Source organism: Pongo abelii, chromosome 15, assembly GCF_028885655.2.
Source record: "Pongo abelii isolate AG06213 chromosome 15, NHGRI_mPonAbe1-v2.0_pri, whole genome shotgun sequence".
NCBI classification, from domain to species: domain Eukaryota; kingdom Metazoa; phylum Chordata; class Mammalia; order Primates; family Hominidae; genus Pongo; species Pongo abelii.
In genome coordinates, this window is record NC_072000.2 from 104,062,836 (window position 1) to 104,085,146 (window position 22,311).

The following is a 22,311-nucleotide window of genomic DNA, read 5'->3' on the forward strand; positions in this document are numbered from 1 at the left end:
TTCTGGCAAAGCCTTCATTTCTTTTTCACTCCTGAAGGATAATTTCACTGGATCTAGACTTCTAGGTTGATGGGGTTTTTTATTTCTATTTTTTTCTTCTACCACTTTAAATATTTCACTCTACTGTCTCTTGGTTGCCCGGTTTCTTTCTTTCTTTCTTTCTTTTTTTTTTTTTTTACACAGAGTCTCGTTCTGTTGCCCAGGCTGGAGAGCAATGGTTCAATCCCAGCTCACTGCAACCTCCACCTCCCAGATTCAAGCAATTCTCCAGCTTTAGCCTCCCAAGTAGCTGGGGTTAGAGGTGCCCGCCACCATGCCTGGCTAGTTTTTTGTATTTTTGTAGAGCGGGGGTTTCACAATGTTGGCCATGCTGGTCTCGACCTCCTGACCTCAGGTGATCCACCTGCCTCAGCCTCCCAAAGTGCTGGGATTACAGGCGTGAGCCACCGTGCCCGGCCTGCTTGCCTGGTTTCTAATGTTTGCTGTAATTTTTCTCCTTGTTCTTCTATAGGTAAGGTATTTTTTCCCCTCTGGCTTCTCTCAAGGTTTTTCTTCATCTTTGGTTGTCTGCAGTTTGCATAGGATATGCCTCACTGTCGATTTTTTGGTATTTATCCTGCTTAATGCTTCTTAGATTCTTGGATCTGTTGTTTTGTATCTGTCACGAATTTCAGAAAATTCTTAGCCTTTTTTTTTTTTTTTTCTTTTTGACAGAGTCTCGCTCTGTGGCCCAGGCTAGAGTGCAGTGGTGTGATCTCGGCTCACTGCAACCTCTGCCTCCTGGGTTCAAGTGATTCTCCTGCCTCAGCCTCCCGAGTAGCTGGGATTACAGGTGCCCGTCACCACTCCTGGCTAATTTTTATATTTTTAGTAGAGATGAGGTTTCTCCATGTTGGCCAGGCTGGTCTCGAACTCCTGACCTCAGGTGATCTGCCCGCCTCCACCTCCCAAAGTGCTGGGATTACAGGCATGAGCCACCGCGCCTGCCCTTTCAGCCATTTTTACTTCAACTATTTCTTCTACCGTTTTTTTCCCTTTCTTCTCTTTCCCATTTTCAAGTTATCTGTATTTACATCTTTGGAAATTGTTCCACAGTCCTCGGATGCTCTAGTGTTTGTTTTTGTAACTTCTGTTTTTCTCTTGGTGTGTCATTTTGAGACGCTGCTGCTGACGCATCTTTAAGCTCACTGATGTTCTCCTCGGCAGTCTCAGTCTACTTGTCAGCTCGGCAAGGGCATTTTTATTTCTGTTACAATGTTTTTGACTTTTAATATATCTTTTAATTTTTTTTTTTTTTTTTTTTTCTGAGATGGAGTCTCGCTCTGTCACCCAGGCTGGAGTGCAGTGGCGCAATCTTAGCTGATTGCAAGTTCCGCCTCCCGGGTTTTCGCCATTCTCCTGCCTCGGCCTCCCAAGTAGCTGGGACTATATGCGCCTGTCACCATGCCCGGCTAAATTTTGTATTTTTAGCAGAGATGGGGTTTCACCATACTAGCCAGTATGGTTTCGATCTCCTGACATCGTGATCCGCCCGTCTTGGCCTCCCAAAGTACTGGGATTACAGGCGTGAGCCACTGCGCCCGGCCTTAATTTTTTTTCTTAAAGTGGACCCCTCTCTGCTTCTATTACCCATTTGTCCTTGCCAATGTCCTTGTCAATACTCAGAGATGTTTGGTCTTGATGTTGTCAACTTTTTCCACCAGAGCCCTTAAAATACTAGTCATAGTTATTTTAAATTACATGTCTGGTAATTTCAGCATCTGTGTCATGTCCCAGGCTGGCTCTGATGCTCTTTCTGACTGTGACTTTTTTTTTTCTTTTTTGAGACAGAGTCTCACTCTGTCACCCAGGCTGGAGTGCAATGGCACGATCTCGGCTCACTGCAACCTCCGCCTCCTGGGTTCAAGTGATTCTCATGCCTCAGCCTCCCAATAGCTGGGATTATAGGCGCGTGCCACCACGCCTGGCTAATTTTTGTATTTTTAGTAGAGACGGGATTTCACCATGTTGGCCAGGCTGGTTTCGAACTCCTGACCTCAGGTGATCCGCCCGCCTCAGCCTCCCAAAGTTCTGGGATTACAGGCATGAGCCACTGTGCCCGGCTCCTGATTGTGACTTTTCTTATCTTTTTTCATGCCTTGTTGTTTTTCTGGAAAGCCAATCAGGATGTACTAGATAGCAGGAACTGAGGTAAATAGGTCTTAGGGTGAGGATTTATGTTACTCTGGCTGGGGCTGGGCTGTGTTTGACATTTTCTGTGGCTGTAGGAGCCTAAACCTCATGGCTGTGGCCCAGGCTCTGTGTCACTTCCACCTCTGTACACCCATCTGGAGCCCTGTGTTGATGTGTGACTATCACCCAGTTCTGAGTCCCAGCTGGGAAGTAGGGGCCATCGTGCCCGCTGATTCCATCCTGGCTCTGCCCGTTCCCAGCTCTCTGTGCAGGAAGCCCCTGCAGGCCGCATTTCCCACCCTAGCAGCCCTCTGCTAGGTTCAGCCAATGAAAGCCACAAGTGGGAGTTGGAGGGGAGGTGGCAGGGAGAAGCCGGGGTATTTCTCCCACTCTGTGCAGAATCTCTGACAGTGGCTATCTCCAGCTCTGGCCAGACAGGCCTGGTGAGGGTCCAGCTTTGACGAGGTGACCATAGCTCCTTGGCTCCGGTAATATCTGCTCTCCCTGCATCAAGGACCTGGGCACTGTTCCTACTGTTGCTGATCTCAAGGTTACTTCACTGAGCCCTGTACAGCTTCTTAGCCTCTTTGGCTTCAAGTCCCTGCATTAAATTCCCCGTGTTTCAAATACTCAGAGATGTTTGGCTGTGCGGAGACCCTGACTCTTACATTGCACCTGTTCAGGCCAGAGCCCCACACCGCTGAGTGCTTCAGCCCTGCCGCATCTAATCCACCCCCAGCTCTGCCAGGAGCACGGGCCCAAAGACAGAAACATGATCCCCCAGGACAGCCCAAAGAGACCTGCAGAGGACGAATGTGTGTGTTGGGGCCATGACGATGGAGTAGGAGCTCACTGGACAGAGAAGATGGGGAAGGACACTCCAGGGAGAAGCAAATGCTGAGGTCCACTTGAGAAAATGCCTGGGTGGTTTTGGTGCTGTGAGATTCTGGGGTAGGTGAGACAGCGTGTGCGCGTCTGTATGTATGTGGGGGGGGAGGGGGGGTTGGGTCTGAATCTCCAGCAGGGGCAGCGGAACGAAGGGCTAGATGCCCATCCCAGGAGGTAGATTCTTCAGTGCTCCCTATGCGAGAGTGGAAGTGGGGAGCCCCGGTGGGTCCTGGGCTGCAGGAGAATCCGCTGCCCCAGGAGCAGAGACTGGGAAGAAGCCCACAGTAAGGGCAAAGGGTGGACTGCGGAGGCGGCTCCGTCCTCCCTCCCCACCCCTAGGCCAGGTTTCGCTTCTCCCTGAGAGTCCTGGGGCAACACCCCCTGTCCTTTCCCTTGCACCCCCATTTTTAAGCTGTTACGTGAGAGCTTTCGGGGACGGGCTGCGGGCATCCGTTTCCCTAGCCCAGTGGGTGGTGGAACCGGAGCCCAGGAGTCCAGGCCTCTGGCCCTGCGCCTCCCTGGCTAAATAGCGCCCTGTGGGGAGGAAGCAGGGCCCCAGGCGGAACCGGGAAAACACACCGGGGCTTTAAACAGACCGGGCCACTCCCACTGAATTTGGAAAGCGGTTAAAAGAGGTCGTGCCGCATTCTGCGCCGCGTCCCTCTTCCTTCAGTCCCGCCGCGTGTTCCCGACCAGAGGTGACCTCCTAGAAGGGGAGGTCCCCAAACTCGAGGCCCTGCGTGTAGGGAAGGGGAGCGCCCGCCCCTTCCCCGCCGCCGCGAGCGCCCCGGGAGGGGACCGGGGCTGCAGTCCCTCCGCCTCTTCCCCCGCGGGGCGAAGCGATGGCCCGGGCCGGGGCCGGGGCGCTGCTGGCGCTTTGGGTGCTCGGGGCTGCCGCGCATCCGCAGTGCCTGGACTTCAGGCCGCCCTTCCGGCCGCCGCAGCCGCTGCGCCTCTGCGCTCAGTACTCGGACTTCGGCTGCTGCGATGAGGGGCGCGACGCCGAGCTGACCCGCCGCTTCTGGGCCCTGGCGAGCCGCGTGGACGCCGCCGAGTGGGCCGCGTGCGCCGGCTACGCGAGGGACCTGCTGTGCCAGGTGAGCGGGCGCGCGGCCACCGGGCGGGGCGGGGCGCGGGAGGCCGAGTCCTGGAGCAGAGATCGGAACCCCGTGGGGGCGAGGGCCAAGAGTGGGCTGCGGACTCGGGAACTCTAGACCCCAAGAGGGAGTCATTTGGCACGGGGCGGGGAGACCGCGCATCCCAGGACGACTCTTGGTTTTGCCATTCATTAGTTTTGTGACTTGGGCCTTTTCAGGGCCTCAGTTTCCTCTCCTGAAGCAGGAGGGACGGACAGATGATGTCATCATTTCCTCAGGGGTTGGGGGCTCCTCTGCCCCAGCCCCCTGGAGTCGACCCCTCAGCGTCCCACCCCGAGCAGCTGCACCCTTGTCGGGGTACCAAGGTGGAGAGGTATCTGTCTCGGTCAGTGCTCCTCTGTGTTGTCCCCGGGGCAGTGAAAGCAGGGGGCCCTGGCGTAAGCCTGGTCAACATGTGGCCAGGGTTTGTTGAGGGGGTTGGGGTCACTGCTCCCCACGAGCGTCTCACCCCCATCCTGATGCCCTTGCCACTTCCGCCACCACCTCTGTGGGTGCTGTGCCCTCTCCTGGGGATGGCGCCCTGGCCTGGCAGAAGCTCTCTCAAGACTGAACAACAGCTCTTTGTTGAAGCCCCTGGGTCCCCCATCTTCCCTCTGAGGGTGGACCCCCTGCTTCTGTGCACACCCAGCAGTGTCACGGCTGTTTGTTTTCCTCTTGTGGGAGTCTGAGGCCCCAGCGCCTGACCACACCCAAGTGGGCAAATGCTGCCCGGCTGAATGCAGAAATGGAGCAGGACGGGCAGCCCCAAGGCATTCCTGCCTCAGCATCTGGGCAGCAAGAGGCCTGGGGTGGAGAGGCCCCAGGGGCCAGGGCCCTGTCCCAGCCTTCGGCCAGCAGGGGCAGGTGGTGTGGGGAAGGGCAAGAGGGCTGACTTGGAGTTGGAGTTTGATCCTGGCTCTGTCACTTCCCCGGCTTCATGACCTGGGCAGGTCACTGCTGCACCTCACAGTATCTTTAAAATGCAGATGAGTATGGTGGCTTATGCCTGTAATCCCAGCACTTTGGGAGGCCGAGGTGGGCAGATCACTTGAGGTCAGGAGTTCGAGACCAGCCTGGCCAACATGGCGAAAATCCATCTCTACAAAAATACAAAAATTAACTGGGCATGTTGGGAAGCTCCTATAATCCCAGCTACTCGGGAGGCTGAGGCAGGAGAAGCACTTGACTCTGGGAGGCAGAGGTTGCAGTGAGCCAAGATTGAGCCATTGCACCCCAGCCTGGGCAACAGAGCAAGACTCCGTCTCAAAAATGTATAATATAATATCATATCATGTCATATCATATCATATCATATATAAAATAAATAAAATAAAACCTTAACCACCCCCCTGGGTTGCCATGCAGATTAAATGCCACATACTAGGGGCTTAGTAAATGTTTCCAGTTGGATTTCTCGAGGGCTTCCTTGGCCCTCACTGGCTGCCCAGCCCTGGGAAGGTTCCAGGTGAGGCTTGGAGCCCGATTCAAGGAAGACTCAGAGGTAGGCAGGGACTTGCCCAGTGGTCACACATCCCAGCGGTGGTTGAGGTGGGGACATGGACCACACTCGCTGACGTGAGCACATATCTAGGTGGGAAGCAGTAGACTCTGGGAGGATGAGGAGGGGGCCCTGGGGAGCTCCAGAATGCAACAAAGGGTGGGCTGGCCGCCTTTAGGTGGGCTCTGCTGGACTCCCATGCTGTGCACCTCAAGGGCACGGGAATGGTCTGGCCAAGTGTCTGCTTCCCTCACCAGCCTGGGGGCTCCTCAGGACCAGGTCCTTTGGTCTCCCCACCCCCATCCCATGGCAGGGTTCCTGCATCCATGCCACATTTGTCTATTGAGCACTTGCTATGTGCCAGGCTCAGCAGGGCAGTGAGGTGGGCAGATGGATGGAGGAAGGGAAGGGTCAGTCCTGATGCTGTCCCCTGGCAGGTTTCTTGGGAACCTTCCCAGGACAGCCTGGCCTTAAGCAACCAGCAGTGGAGTGACCGCTAACACTTCAGCCCAGGCGTCTCTGAGAGTGACCTCATGTCTGGAGTGAGCTTAGAGACGGCGGCTGAGGTTGGGTTATGGTTTCACTGACGGGGCCTCCTGGAGCATGCCGGTGGGAGGACCGTGCTGTCTGCTAGCCAAGGCAGAGTCTGCATTTGGCACCTCCTGATTTCCACACGGGGAGGTGGCAGAGGTGCCTTATTTATAGGTCTCTGTCAGTGTGGAGACACTCAGGCCTTCACACCTGCTTTGGGGAGATGGGAGACTCTTTCCTGAGGCTTTGCTTGTCCAGTAAGTGCCTGTGTCCTCTGGAGGAGAGAGGACAGCCATGGCACGTGGCACCCCCAGTGCATCTGGTGTGAGCTTCCACATCACTAACCTCCCCTGTGACTGGGGTTGCCTCTCTAAGCCGCTGAAATCATCAAAGCATGGTTTCTGATGGAGATCTCCATGAAATGTACCTTATGGGCTCATGTATTCAGCAGGCTGTTCCTGAGCCTGTTAGGAGGCAGCCCTGTGCTGGATGCTGGGCCCAAAAGCAGTTGGCAAGTCACAGGCCCAGTCTCAAAAGTCCCCTTCGTCACTTCAGGAGACTGACACACACAGGAAGGTGCCAGAGATTCCTCAAGGAGTGTAGGAACAAGGCCACATACCTCAGGGAAGGCTTCCTGAATGTTGGTTGCATGTTGATAGCTCATTATTTACTGAACAAACACACACATCTTCTCCATTTATTCCTCCCAACAACTCTATGAGGCTGGAATTCCTTTCCCCTTCTATAGATGAGGACATAGGCACAGAGAGGTTAAGGAGCTTGCCCACGGTTAAGAGCAGTAAGAGGTTAAGGAGCATTCCCCATGGGGAACGTGTGCTCTGGCTCCAAAGCCATTCTCCTAACCGCTTCGCCACACTGCCTCCCTCCTTGAAGCCCCACTGTGTCCCACAGTCCGTGGAGTGGACAGACATGCAAAGAGATAAAGAAGTCCTAGCCAAGCTGACTGGCTGGAGCACCCCTGGCGATGAAGCAGTGACTGCTGTAGAGAACTCACCCTGTAAGCTACAAGATTCAATGGAGCGAGTGTCGTGCCTGAGATATGGACAGAGTGCATTGGGAGCATCCATAAGGGCCAGGGATGGGACAGTCAGGGCCCTGGGAGCATGGAGGACAAGAGGAGACCTTCGAGTCGGCCTTGAGTCATGAATAGCAGTTTGCCAGATGAGGAAGTAGGTGAGGAGCGAATATCCGATGGACAGGACACTGTGTGCAAAGGCTTGGTCTTTCAAAAAATGAACGGTGGACATAAGAAACCTTCAGGACCCAGGGCCGTGAGTCACGAGCGTCAGTGACATGGGGTGGCAAACTCTGGGCAAGATGGGGGCTCTCCGCCCTGCACTGAATGGCCCGGGCAGCTGGAGCCTGCGATACTGGGCCAGTTTCCTATGGGCTTCCTGCCACCTGCCCCCAAACACACTGAGGCCAAGCTGCGGATCATCCTCTTGCCAGCAGCAATCACTGTGTCCTCTTGTCACTTCCTAGCTCTGGACTACCCTGGTCTGGGCACCAGATTTACATTGTGTGTAAGTAGGAGTACATAGGCCACAAGGAAACATCTGCTGTGTGACTGGGACGTGTGGATGCCGAGGTCTTCGGCCTGGCTCCCTGAGGGAACTTTTGCTCCCTCTGTAGTTCTGGATTGGGCTTTGGTGAACAGAGGGCTCTCATTGCCTTCCAGATGTCTGTTCTGCCCCTCACTGCGTCTCTGGAACCAAGATGGTGCCTGGTACAATCTTTGCTCAGTAAATTCTTGGTGAATGAAATGTTGCTGACTAATCTGGAAAGAACACCAGTCCAGGCATCATGAGGCTTGGGTATGAGCCCTGGTTTGGCTACTTCTTGGCATGTGGCCTTCTTTAAGTCTCAGTTCCTCATCTATAAAATAGGAGTCAAGCCGTGTGCGGTGGCTCATGCCTGTAATCCCAGAACTTTGGTGGGCTGAGGTGGGAAGATTGCTTGAGCCCAGGAGTTCAAGACAAGCCTGGGAAACATAGAAAGACCCTGTCTCTACAAAAAATAAAAATGAAAATTAGCCGGGTGTGGTAAAGCATGTCTGTGGTTCCAGCTACGCTGGAGGCTGAGGTGGGGAGGATCGTTTGAGCCCAGGAGGTCAAGGCTACAGTGAGCTAGGATTGTGCCTCTGCACTCTAGCCTGGATGACAGAGAGAGTCCCTGTCTCAAAAAATAAATAAACAAATAAAATAAAATAGTGACAATGACCCTACCTTGCAAAGATGAAAGAAGGCATGTGTGCACACAGCCCCTCCCTGGTCCACGTGCAGCTGCCGGCTGACCCACAGGTGTTCCCAGGGAACCATGGGAGGGACAGCACACACGGCGGCCTGAGGCCTGGCCATCTGGCCTGCTCATTGGCAGAGGGGAGCATGTAAGACATGGCACCCTGGTCTGTGCCTGGGACAGTAACTGACCAGGACCCCAAGACATTCTGCCAAGGGGCCCTTGGCCTGTCAGTTGAGACCTAGCCTCACGGCAGTAGAGGGGCCAGGAGGACACACTGTGGTAAGACCAAAAGCCACAGTTGTGTCACAGGAGTGAGTGGGCCCTGGCCTGGGGCTTGAGAACACCCTGGGAGGCAGCGTGCCATCCCCCATCCCCAATCCTTCCCCAAACGTCCCAGAGGCCTCCTGCTGGAACCCAGCCTGGTCCTCCCTGTGAGGGGAGGGAGTGCGTGGCTGTCAGCGCCTCCCCACTGCAGAAGGAGCATCCCCCGAAGCCTCTGGGGGCCCAGAGCTGACTCAGACCCAGCCTTGGCCTGGTGGACTCACAGGTGGGGGAGGGTGTCAGCCACAGATAGAAAGAATGACCACGCCACAGGCCGGCGGCTCTAACAGGGAGGCCCTCAGACAGCCTGGAGCTGTGGCCTCTGCTTTGGGTAGGGATAGGGTGCAGGGAGGGTGCTGTGGTGTGGGGACACTTAACTGGCGTTTGGGGATGGGTAGTTGGGAGCTGGCCGGTAGAGCTGAGCAGACATGGCTCAAACCCCAGCCCATCGGCCTGTGACATGATACCTTGGGCTAGTGGCTCCCTTCTGCTGTCTGCTTCCACGTCTGTGCAGTGGTAATAAGAACAGGCCTCCCTCCCATGGTTGCCTTGAGGAGGAAATGCAGATTCACGAGTGCACTGGCCTGGTGCCTGGCCCACAATTTGCCCCAAACCCCAGGAGCTGCTGTGATTAGTTAGCACGCCTTCTCCCATGGCCATGATTTAAGAATAAAGAGAATTCTGCTGCCAGAGAAGAGCAGGGGAAGCGCATGCCTGCAAAGGGAACAGCCTGTGCTGAGGCTCAGAGGTGTGAAATGGCAGGGAGTATGTATTAGTCTCTTCTCTCATCGCTATAAAGAAATACCGGGTTGGGTGCAGTCGCTCACGCCTGTAATCTCAGCACTATGGGAGGCCGAAGCGGGAAGATGGCTTGAGCTCAGGAGTTCGAGAGCAGCCTGGGCAACATGGCAAAACCCCATCTCTACAAAAAATACAAAAATTAGCTAGGCGTGGTGGCTGTCGCCCGTAGTCCCAGCTATTCAGGAGGCTGAGGCAGGAGCATCTCTTGAGCCCAGGAGGCAGACGTTGCAGTGAGCTGAGATGGTGCCACTGTATTCCAGCCTTGGTGACAGAGAGAGAGAGACCCTGTCTCAAAAAAAAAAAAAAAAAAACGAACGGACAAGCAAAAAACAAAACAAAACAAAACTGGGTAATTTATAAAGAAAAGAGTTTTAATTGGCTCCCAGTTCTGCAGGATGTATAGGAAGGATAGTGGCCTCTGTTTCTGGGGTGTTTTCAGGAAACTTACAATCATGGTGGAAAGTAAAGGGGAGGCGGCATGTCCCATGACGACAGCAGGAGCAAGAGAGAGACAGTGTGGGGGCACACTTTAAAACAACCGAATCTCATAAGAACTCACTCACTCTACACTACCAAGGGGAGATGGTGCTAAACTAAACCATGCGTGAGAACTCCGCCCCTGTGATCCAGTCACCTTCTACCAGCCTCGTCTTCCAACACTGGGGGTTACAATTCTACACGAGATTTGGGTGGGGACACAGATCCAAGCCATATCAGCGTATCAGGAGATGGAAGGTAGACAGGAGGCTGGAGAGGTGGGGAGAGGCGGGAGCTGATGGTGGAGCTGTCCATGGGCAGAGCAAGTCAGAGAGCACTTGGTGTTTTACTGTTTTTCAACAGATAGAGGCCAGAAGGTACGAGAGGGTGCGGAGCGGGTGGTCAGGGAGGATCGGAGGTGAGCCTTGGGCACCAACCCAAGTTAAGTGCAGCAGTGAGCTGTGCTGATGTAGGGGCGGAGGCGCACTGTTAACACAGAGAGGGTGGGTGACAGTGCCTCAGACTCTTCCTGGCATACGGCAGGTGCTCCAGAGTAGCTGCTGCTGTTGCTGCTGCTATTAATAGGAGTAGTAATAGTGTTCTAACAGAACAACACAAACATTAAGACCTAAGGTTTGCTACTGTCACTGAGGCTTATCGTGGTAACAGACAGATGGCATTGTCTCCATTTTATGGATCAGCAGACTGAGGCTCTGAGAGATGGGGGACCCGCCCAAGGCTACACAGCTGGTAAGCACCTCCACAAAACATCTCTGCGCCATTACTGTCTCTGCAGGAATGCTCGCCATATGCAGCCCACCTCTATGACGCCGAGGACCCATTCACGCCCCTGCGCACGGTGCCCGGGCTCTGCCAGGACTACTGCCTGGACATGTGGCATAAGTGCCGGGGGCTGTTCCGTCACCTCTCAACTGACCAGGAGCTCTGGGCGCTGGAGGGCAACCGTGCCAGGTTCTGCCGCTACCTGTCCCTGGATGACACGGACTACTGCTTCCCTTACCTGCTGGTCAACAAGAACCTCAACTCAAACCTGGGCCACGTGGTAGCCGATACCAAGGGCTGCTTGCAGATGTGCCTGGAGGAGGTGGCCAACGGGCTGCGCAACCCCGTGGCCATGGTCCATGCCAGGGATGGCACCCACCGCTTCTTCGTGGCCGAGCAGGTGGGGCTGGTGTGGGCCTACCTGCCCAACCGCTCGAGGCTGGAGAAGCCTTTCCTGAACATCAGCCGGGTGGTGCTCACCTCGCCCTGGGAGGGTGACGAGCGTGGCTTCCTGGGCATTGCCTTCCACCCCAGCTTCCGGCACAACCGCAGGCTCTACGTCTACTACTCAGTGGGTATCCGCAGCAGTGAGTGGATCCGCATCAGCGAGTTCAGAGTCTCTGAGGATGATAAGAACGCCGTGGACCACAGCTCTGAGAGGTGGCTTCCTTGGGGAACCCGGGCCTGGGTGGGGGCAGGCGCCCATATGCACTGGTGTGACTGGACCAGTTGGTATCCTGTTCCCACATATTGTGAATATTTAACACACCTGGTGGGGGTGCTGAATTTCATGCTTTGGGGCCTGGGGAAGGACAGTTTTACAGAACAGACCTCACACAGGGATCATATCCAAACCCCTCCATCTGGCCTGCGAGGCCTGACATTTCTCCACCAACTCTTGTTTCAGGCACTTTAGATGCTTCATTTCGTTTGATTCTCCTCAAACCCACTGAGGCTAGTATTATTTTTCCCATTTTACAGATAAGAAAGTGGAGGCTTAGAAAGGTGAAGTGTTGGGTCACACGGGGAGGGAGCGTCAGAGCTGGAACCCTGATCTGTTGTCTCCAAAGCCCACCCTCTGTCCCAGCCTGCCTCGCTCTGGCCTGAAGGTGCCATCTTTTTTTTTTTTTTTGAGATGGAGTCTCACTCTGTCGCCGAGGCTGGAGTGCAGTGGCGTGATCGCAGCTCACTGCAACCTCCGCCTCCCGGGTTCAAGCAATTCTCCTGTCTCAGCCTCCCGAGTAACTGGGACTACAGGCACACGCCACCACACCTGGCTAATTTTTTGTATTTCAGTGGAGATGGGGTTTCACTGTGTTGCGCAGGCTGGTCTTGAACTCCTGAGTTCAGGCAATCTGCCTGCCTCTGCCGAAGGTGCCAGTCTTGAGCCCCACTGGCTCCTTTTTCCCACCTGAATCCGCTGCCTCAGGGAACTTGCTTTCCTTCCTGCCCTGAAGTTCATCTGTTCCTGGCTCCGGGCTTCTGCTCCTCTCAACAACGCCTGCAGAGCCTGCACTCTGTGGATGATTTATGCCCCAACTGTTTTCAAAATGGGTCTGACCTGACCTTGCACGTGGGGTACATGTATCAGTCTGAGTCTAATAGGAAATAAATCCTGTATCAGGTAACTCAATAGGTAGAATTTGATCCTGGGAGTCAGTTACTCATGTGTTAGAAATGATAAAAGGGCTCAGACACGGTGGCTCATGCCTGTAATCTCAGCACTGTGAGAGGCTGAGGCAGGTGAATCACTTGAGGTCAGGAGTTCGAGACCAGCCTGGCCAACATGGCGAAACCCTGTCTCTACTAAAAACACAAAAACTAGCTGGGTGTGGTAGTGGTTATCTGTAATCCCAGCTACACAGGAGGCTGAGGCAGGAGAATTTCTTGAACCCAGGAGGCAGAGGTTGCAGTGAACCAAGATCCTGCCACTGCACTGCAGCCTGGATGACAGAGCAAGACTCTGTCTCAAAAAAAAAAAAAAAAAAAAAAAAAGAAGGCAACCTGGGGAAGGCAGCGACTCTGAGGTTAAAAACTGGAGGAAGCTGCCTCTACCCCTTGGGCCGGGAGGACAAAGTGAGAAGATGGGGTTACTGGGGCCCTGGAGCTGGGGACACCCAGTGGAAGCTGGAACCATAATTGGTCTGGGCAGGAGGAGGTGGAGCCAGGCAGAAGGAGCAGCTGCTGCCAAGAAGCTGCTTAAAGCAGAGAAGGGGAAAAATCCCAGCGCTCCTCCCTCTCTAGGCTCCTGCCAGTGCTGTCCACTGGCTGAACCTCGCTGGAGGCCAGCTAGCTAAGAAGCCTGGGAAATGTCGTTCATAGGAGCTGACCCCCTGCAGTAGAGAGGAGGTAGGGGGAGGGCCAGGACTGGGTGTGAGGGCAAATTAGCAAAGAACAGCACATTGTGTGTTTGATAAAACTGTAAAATCTTGACACTGAATGTATAAAAAGGAGGAGAAATCAAATATGTTAGCTATGAAGGCTAATGTGAATCTTTATGATTCACAGCATTAGTTTTGACTATGAGCTTCCTAGCAGCCAGAGCGAAAGGAGGAAACATAATTCTCAGATCTTATGGGAGCCTGTACAGCCAGTTCTCCAAGACAGACCAAGTTTATCACATGGATCTGACAGAGGGGAGATGGAGGGACAGAATGGATGTGTCTTCAGTGGTGACTTTTAAAAATGGATTCCTGATAAAGACTTGAGGTGGAACACAAAATATACAGATGAACATATTTCAGAGTAGGGGCTCAGCAAAGATCCTCTGGTGACCTCACAAAGTCAAGCCTAGAACTTGACTCACTCTTGGGGAGAGGCAGGCACAGCAGGCTCAGGGCAGGCCAGGAATGAGTGGTTATCCTTGCCTGAGTCCACTGTCAGTCTCTCTTCCCAGAGCTGAGATCCCAATGCCAGGTGGATCGCTTAAGGACAGGAGTTCGAGACCAGCCTAGGCAACACACTGAGAGCCCTCATCTCTACAAAAAATTAAAAAATTAGCCGGGCATGGTGGCATGCACCTGTAGTCTCAGCTACTCAGGAGACTGGGGCAGGAAGATCCCCTGATCCCAGGAGTTCGAGGGTACAGTGAGCTATGACCACATCACTGCACTCCGGCCTGGGTGGTAGAGTCTCAAAAAAGAAAAAAAGAAAGAAAGAAAAAGAAGGGATTGAGAAATCAGTGACCAATCCTGGAAAACCTAAACCACCCTAAGTATTTCAGTCAGAGGAAACTGAACACAGGGATAACTAAGGCATTGGGAGGGCTGGAGAAGGAGAGGAGGAAGGTTAAGTTACTTAAAGACTGGTAACTGTAAGAAGCTGCTACCACTCTTGGGTTGGAGGAACAAAGGGAAAAAGTCCTTTGTGCTGTGCACTTTGCTGCTCTTAGTACCAAGATGGCTGGGTGGAAACCCGGGAGTCCACGTTCACCAGCCAACGCTGCTGTCTCTGCAGCCACCACTTCTGGAGGCAGGGCTAGAAGCCAAAGAAACTTGGCCTCTCCCTTCCACCCACCAACCCAAACTGGAAGCCAGCTGGCTGGGAAGTATGGTGGTAGGTTTCTCGCAATGGCAGTAAGGGAGGTTCCTGAGTAGAGTGAGTGTGGCGCTGAGTGCACCGCACACCATCCTGCCCACTGTTAGAAGCTGCAAATGAGAGCGTACATAAGATGTGCTCAACATAAGTACCTAGTATGTGGGAAGCTATGATGAGGAAGAAACCAGCTGTGTCAGTGACTAGGTCGACAATTTCCCATAATCATAACAGGGCAGGTGCTAGCAATGGAGAGCAGAAACAAATAAAACAAAAACAAAACAAAACACTAGGCCAGAACGAGAAGACTTAAGTTCTAATCCCAGCTCTGCTACCTATGGGCTGTGTGACATTAGACAAGTTGCTCAACGTCTCTGAGCCTCTAGGTCCTCGTTGGCACAATAGAGTGCATTAACTTTGCTCATTCTACCTACTAGCACCTTGCGGAAAATCACTTAATATAAAGGATATGAAAAGTCTTTTCCAGGCTGGGCACGGTGGCTCATGCCTGTAATCCCAGCACTTTGGGAGGCCAAGGTGGGCAGATCACTTGAGGTCAGGAGGTTGAGACCAACCTGGCCAACATGGTGAAACCCCATCTCTGCTAAAAATACAAAAATTAGCCAGGCGTGGTGGCGGGCACCTGTGATCCCAGCTACTCAGGAGGCTGAGGCTGAAGAATCGCTTGAACCTGGGAGGCAGAGGTTGCAGTGAGCTGAGATCGCGCCACTGCACTCCAGCCTGGGTGACAGAGCAAGACTCTGTCTCCAAAAAAAAAAAAAAGAAAAGAAAAGAAAAGTTTTTTCCATTGTGAAATGACATCCAAGAGAGACCGTGATCTTGTTTTGTGTTTTTGGCTCATGCGTGGAAGGCTGAGTTTTAGGGGCCCTTATCTTCCTTTAGGATAATCTTGGAGGTCAAAGAACCAGCCTCAAACCACAACGGGGGCCAGCTGCTTTTCGGGGATGACGGGTACCTCTACATCTTCACCGGAGATGGCGGGATGGCCGGAGACCCCTTTGGGACATTTGGAAATGCCCAAAACAAGTATGTTCAGCTTTTGGTTGGCTGGTGGGTTGGTCTACATAGCCCTGGGCTTCTCATACTCTTCCAGAGGGCGAGTTCCTTCCTCGGCCAGGCATTGTAGGGCAGGAGAAAAGGCTCTGGGTCCCAGCTCAGCCTGCAGGTAGCTGGGCAGCCTAGGCAAGTCACTTGCCCTCATCAGTTAGAGGGGGTAAAAGTCCACTCTGCAGGCGGCTTGTCACAAGGAGTAAAGGCAATCGTGGCTGCCCAGGGCCTGGCACAGGACCCTCTGGGCACAGGCGCCTGAGAAGTGACATTAGCGAGCCTCAGGGCAGATGGGATTTTCTCTAAGGTCAGTCTGGCCCTGCCAGAGCCCTGCTGGAAGAAGGGAAGGGATGCTCCCCAGGCCGAATGGAAAGTGTGAGCTGGCTGGAGCAGGGTGGCAACAGCACGTGGGGCTCCTGTCCCAGGGTCCCTCAGGAAGACCCAGATGTTAATGTGTAGTCTTGCTCTTTTACCCACTTTCTGGCTTGAGCAAATGAGCTCAAGATCTCATTCCATTACACACACACACATACACAAATATGCATACACACACGTACACACATACATACACACACACACACACATACACACATGCTACATATACACAGCACACACACATATACACACATACATATGCGCCCACACACAAACACACACACATTCACATACACACATACCACATACACACAATACACACACATATACACACACACATCCACACACGTCCACATACATCTACATGTACACACACATATACACACATACATACACACACACATACACACATCTACATACATACATTCACACACATACACACACACAGTCTTGGGAGTGTAAACAGGATGTCCACGAGTCTCAAGTCAGCCTCCCCCATTCCCTTAGCCAAAATGATAAAACCTTCCTCAGCCCAGGAAGTAAAAATAGCGAGTATGATGTTGATTACAGTAATTAAAGTGCTCACAATTTGTGAGTTGTCCTTTCATATGTGACAGTGTAAGCATCATCCCAGCTTTCTCACGTTTGGGATGTGTTTAGAGATGAAGTTGAGAAAACAGAAATTAAGGATTAGTGGATAATTGGACAGAACTTAAAAACATTATTTTGCTGCTACAAGTTGTGCCCACTTAGATATCGAATCCTGGCTTGTGATGCGTGGGTTCAGGGGTGTGATCTGGATGGTGTTCAGCAGGCTGAAGTGTATGAGAGGAATTTACGGGGGGAAAGTAGAAGGCCAGCAACAGGGGCTTGATCATAAGGCATATATCGGGTGGGAGCATTTCACCACCGTGAAAGAGGGTACTTGTTTGCTGTCCCTACTGATAAGGGAAACATGTGGGTGCTAATGCTATGTGAGGATGTTGGAATACAGCTTCACAAACCCTGCCTTGAAAAGCAACCCAGAGGGAGGACACCAAAATGCTAACAGCAAGGGAAACTGATGCACTAAGTCGGTGCATCACCGATGAGAAGGGTATGTTCTCTGCACTGTCTTTAAGCACATTACAGATTTTTCCCATCACGTGTCACTTTTGTCATGAGCTATCCTCCTTAGCTGCTTGGAGCTTAGGGCTGCACCCCTCTGCTCTCTCCCCCTCCTCCCACCAACCCGCATGCTGGTGCATTTGGCTTTGATTGCAATCCTTCATTCACTGACTCTGCAAACACTTAATGGTCACCTACTATGTGCTGGTCACAGTGCCGAGTACCGGAAGAAAACTGTAAATACAAGTCATTTTTTCTAGTGGAATTTTCACCCTATACCACAGTCCGGGAGGACTGAGTGGTCTGAGCGGGACCACTCTACTATTACTTACAGTTGAGGACACCAAGATTCCACAGAGTGTGTGGTAAAGAGCTTGAGTTTCTGGGCCCGGGCTGTCTGGGCTGGATCCCAGCGGTGCGGCAACTGGGAAACGTTATTCGACCTTTCTGAGCTCCGCTGCCACTTCTATAAAGTGGGGATCATACTAGGACACACCTACCTAAACGACTGTTGTGAGGACAAGACGAACTAGATGATGTGTTGTGTCCAACGCATGGGACAGGCCTGGCGCACAGGAAGGTGGGGGATGCATGTTGAGTGAATGAATGGTTACCTGGCTATAAGTAGTTAAGGCGGACAGCATGCCAGGGTCTCTGGCCCCACAGCCTAGGCTCACCCCGCACCCGGCTCAGCGGTCAGCCGGCGCCCCGGCACCTGCCCCGCGGAGCCCGTGCGCCCTGGCTCACGGCGACCCTGAGCCGCGCCCTCTCCCACCCCGCCCGCAGGTCGGCGCTGCTCGGCAAGGTGCTGCGCATCGACGTGGACCGTAAGGAGCGCGGCCTGCCCTACGGCATTCCGCCCGACAACCCGTTCGTGGGCGACCCCGCGGCGCAGCCCGAGGTCTACGCCCTGGGCGTGCGCAACATGTGGCGCTGCTCCTTCGACCGTGGCGACCCCACCTCGGGCGCTGGCCGCGGGCGCCTCTTCTGCGGCGACGTGGGCCAGAACAAGTTCGAGGAGGTGGACCTGGTGGAGCGCGGCGGCAACTATGGCTGGCGCGCGCGCGAAGGTTTCGAGTGCTACGACCGCAGCCTGTGCGCCAACTCCTCCCTCAGTGAGTGCCCGCGCCCCGGGGACCCCGGCCTCGAATCCGCCCGCACCCTACCCCACCTGCTGTGCCGCAGGGCCTCCCTCGGAGACCGCGTCCCAGAGATCCCTGACCCTGGGTCTGTCCCCGGCCCCACTCTGTGGGCTGTGCGGCAGGACCTCACTCGGGGACCACCCGCACCCCAGGCACCCCCTGACCCTGGATCTGCCCCCACCCCAACTCCACGGGCTGTGAGCCAAAGCCTCCCTCGGTGACTGCCCTCGCCTCCACCCGGAGCCTCCCTGCGTGTTGGAGGCCTCCCAGCAGCGCTCTTGAGTTCCTCCTCGCCCCATCCCCACCTGGCACCCCTGCAGACACGCTTTCCACCACGCCAGCCCTGCTGTGGGCACGCCCCTCCCTCCGTGGCCGCCCCGCCCCCGCGGAATCCCTCCGGAATTCTCCTGGCTGATGAACCTGCCTGCCGCCGGCTCACCGAAGCTTCTCGCCCTCGCACCCCGCAGATGACTTGCTGCCAATTTTCGCCTACCCGCACACGATTGGCAAGTCGGTCACAGGGGGCTACGTGTACCGGGGCTGCGAGTACCCCAACCTGAACGGCCTCTACATTTTTGGGGATTTCATGAGCGGGTAAGTGACCTAGTGCCCTCGAGCCCCTGGCTGCTGCCACTGGCTCCTTGGGACTGGCTCCTTGGTAAAGGGAAGTGTATGTGTGCGCCCGTTCCTGCACATGTGCCTCGCTGCTCTGACAGGGGCCCCCAGGTGTGGGCCGGACACCCGCAGCCACCCCCTTTTCTCCTGAGATGTATGGTGAGCCTTTGCTGCAGGCCTCAGGACCTCTGTGATAGACACACAACTCATGGCATTAAAGACTGGAGGCTTGCTTAAGTGTGGGTCTGGTGGTCTTCCTCTCCCTCCTGAGAACCATAGGCTCTGGGCCTGACAGCAGTTCTGATGGGGAGGAGGGCAGAATATGAACAATTTCCTGGACACTCAGGGCCACTCCTGGGGAAGCCACAGCTTGTCACTGCAACAGCTGATGGGGGCCTGGAGCCCTGCCCCACCCCACCTGAGCCAGGACTGCAGGGAGCTTGCAAAGGTTGAGAAACTAAGACCCGAGAGAACAGTGGCTGCCCGCGGGCCTCCTAATGGGGAGAGGAGGAGGTGGGGCTCTTGTGGCCTTGGAGCCTTGCTGCCCTGCCCCCGTGCTCTAGGGCAGCAGTGACACCCACTGAGACCCTGGTGTGGGAGGGGGATGAATCACATCCCAAATAGGTTTGATGGGGGAGGGAAACCTACATCACAACCCTCCTGCGAGTCAGGCTCTGTCCCCAAGGGTGCTTATGGAGCCTCGTGACCACCTTGTTGTCCCATTGTACAGAGGAGAAAGCTGAGGACTAAGGAGGCCCAAGGGCATGCTGAGACAGCTTGGTCTGAACCCTGGCTCACTTACTGGCCGGGTGACCTTGAGCCAGTTACTTCACCTTTCCTTATCTTCAGCTACCTCATCTGCAAAATGGAGATGATCATAGTACTTGCCCCCTAGGGTGGTTTTAAGGACTGAATCAGTTAATACATAAATAGCACTTAGAATCTAGTGTGGAAAGAAAGAGAGAGAGAGAAAAAAAGGAAGGAAGGAAGGAAGAAAGAAAGAGAGAGAAAAAAGAAGGAAGGATGGAAGGAAGGGGTACATGCTTAATATATGGTGTTTTTGTTTTTTTGTTTTTGTTTTTTTGAGACAGGGTGTCATTTTGTCACCCAGGCTGGAATGCAGTGGTACAGTCTCAGCTCACTGCAGCCTCCACCTCCCAGGCTCAAGCAATCCTCCCACCTCAGCCTTCTGAGAAGTTGGGATTATAGGCATGTGCCACCACGCCTGGCTAATTTTTGCATTTTTTGTAGAGATGGGGTTTTGCTCTATTGCCCAAGCTAATCTTGAACTCCTGGACTCAAACAATCCTCCTGCTTCAGCCTCCCAAAGTGCTGGGATTACAGGCTCAAGGCACGGTGCCCAGCCTGGTGTTTCTTAATTATTTCCATGCAACCTCCTCTGGCAGTGGCTGAATAGGGTTCCTAAGGAGAGGGAATAAAGACCTGAAGATGCCTGAAGCTGGTGGGAGAATTCTGATTTTGTGTCCAGTCTGCAGCCTGGAGCTGAGAGAGATACCTGACCTGGACCCCTGGAAGTTGGATTCCTCTCCCAGATCCGCCCCTTCCCCTGGGACCCAGCTTTCCCATCTGGAAAATAGTGTAGATGAAGCCTCTGCTTTTACCCCTGATTCTCCTTTCTCCCTTCTGTCCTTCCCAGGAGGGCCCAAGTCTCCTGACCACAGAAATTCGACTAATTTTGCCAGTATTTTCCCAGCCCCTCTTCTGGGTCAGGCAAGAACCAGGATGTCAGAGATGAAGAGGACCCCTCGTACCTGAGCCGGGGAGACAGACCCATTCAGTCCACTGCACTGCAACCCCAGAGAGCCTGTGCACAGTGTGGGGGAGCCCAGCCTGGGGGCCTTCAGGCAGGGCTTCACAGAGGAGGGGACGTCTGTAAGCAGGGCCTGAAAGTATCAATAGGTGATTGACAAGCAGCGATGGGAGTAAGGAGCAAGGTTAGCATATTCCAAAGATGTTGAAGCTCCAGCGCTTGGCAGGTTCTGAAACCGGTGAGCTCTTGAAAGCGCTGTGCCCTCTGCAGGATCCAGTGGGCTGGATTGCATTTAGTGGGCAGTAACCAAGCTGGTCTTGTTCATTCCTGTGGGTGTCTGATAGGTGCTTGGTGAAGATTGCACACAATGACAGCTTCATGGACATACCACATGTTCAGTCACACAGGGCCCCGTGCTCAGAAAGGTTCACACTTGATCTCATGCTCTGTGGTCACCATCTTGAATTCTTAATATATTTTGAACAAGTGGCCCCACATGCTCATTCTGCATTGGGCTCTGCGAATTGTGTATGGTCCTTGCATGGATCAGTGGGTGAGTGGATGGGTAGATGGATGGTGGAAGGATGGAGGGAAGGAGGGAGGGAGGAATGGATAGATGGATGGGTGGGTGGATGGATGGATGGATGGATGGATGGATGGATGGATGGATTGGTGCGTAGTTTCCCCTGGGTGCCATGCCAGGCATGGCCTCACAGCTCTTCTTCCTTTGCAGGCGTCTGATGTCCCTCCAAGAGAACCCAGGGACAGGCCAGTGGCAGTACAGTGAGATCTGCATGGGCCACGGCCAGACCTGTGAGTTCCCAGGCCTCATCAACAACTACTACCCGTACATCATCTCCTTTGGGGAGGACGAGGCCGGTGAGCACTCCTGAGACCTCTCCTTGCTGGTTGCTCATGCCTGGGACTGGTCCTCCACCCTGTGGTCCTTCTGGTCTCTGATGTAGGGGAAGGACCACATAGGCCTGAAATTAGTTCCCACCTGGGAGGAAGATGTTCCCTAGGCTCCAGACCTGCATGTGCCTCTGTTACGGAAAAGGGGTCCCAATCCAGAGCCCAAGAGAGGGTTCTTGGATCTCACATAAGAAAGAATTCGGGGCAAGTCCATAAAGTAAAGTGAAAGTAAAGGAATAGAAGAATGGCTACTCCATAGAGCAGTCCCAAGGGCTGCTGGTTGCCCACTTTTATGGTTATTTCTTGATGATATGCTAAACAAGGGGTGGATTATTCATGCCTCCCCTTTTTAGACCATGTAGGGTAACTTCCTGACTTTGCCACGGCATTTGTAAACTGTCATGGTGCTGGTGGGAGTGTAGCAGCGAGGACGACCAGAGGTCACTCTCGTGGCCGTCTTGGTTGTGGTAGGTTTTCGGCAGCTTCTTTACTGCAAGCTGTTTTATCAGCAAGGTCTGTATTTTGCGCCGGCCTCCTATCTCATCCTGTGACAGAATGCCTTAACTGTCTGGGAATGCAACCCGGTAGGTTTCAGCCTTATTTTACCCAGCTCTTATTTAAGATGGAGTTGCTCTGGTTCACATGCGTCTGACACCTCCTCAGGCGTCTTCACCTCTCTGAGCTCCCGTTTGTTCCTATGGAAAATGGAAGTAGTGGCCCCTTTCTTCCTCTTACCCCCACCTCACCCTGGGTAAGGTTGCCATGAGCTTTAGTCTAGTAACATGGGTAAACGTCCATGCCGGTTAGCCGGCCAGGAAGGATCTGGAATGTTGGAAATGCAGGCGGGTGATGGAAGAGAGCCTCCCCAGAGACATCCCCTGGCCTGGAGCTCCTGATGGCAAGTGGATTTGGGCCATT

General features: G+C 53.9%; 1 protein-coding gene across 3 annotated transcripts in view; it reads left to right on the forward strand.

The window, feature by feature from the left end:
- The first annotated feature begins 3,535 nt into the window (after positions 1–3,535).
- HHIPL1 (HHIP like 1) overlaps positions 3,536–22,311 on the forward strand; it is a 35,215-nt gene continuing 16,439 nt past the window's right edge. Inside the window, exons 1-6 of one of the 3 annotated variants that reach the window (XM_054530506.2) lie at positions 3,536–4,157; positions 10,883–11,529; positions 15,307–15,450; positions 17,740–18,068; positions 18,563–18,689; positions 21,215–21,294. In XM_054530506.2, coding sequence (XP_054386481.1) covers positions 3,903–4,157; positions 10,883–11,529; positions 15,307–15,450; positions 17,740–18,068; positions 18,563–18,689; positions 21,215–21,294 — 1,582 coding nt within the window. In that variant the 5' untranslated portion in view covers positions 3,536–3,902. Of the gene's footprint in view, positions 4,158–10,882; positions 11,530–15,306; positions 15,451–17,739; positions 18,069–18,562; positions 18,690–21,214; positions 21,361–22,311 lie in introns of all 3 variants that reach the window. The other 2 variants (XM_024232061.3, XM_024232062.3) reach the window with 2 other exon arrangements.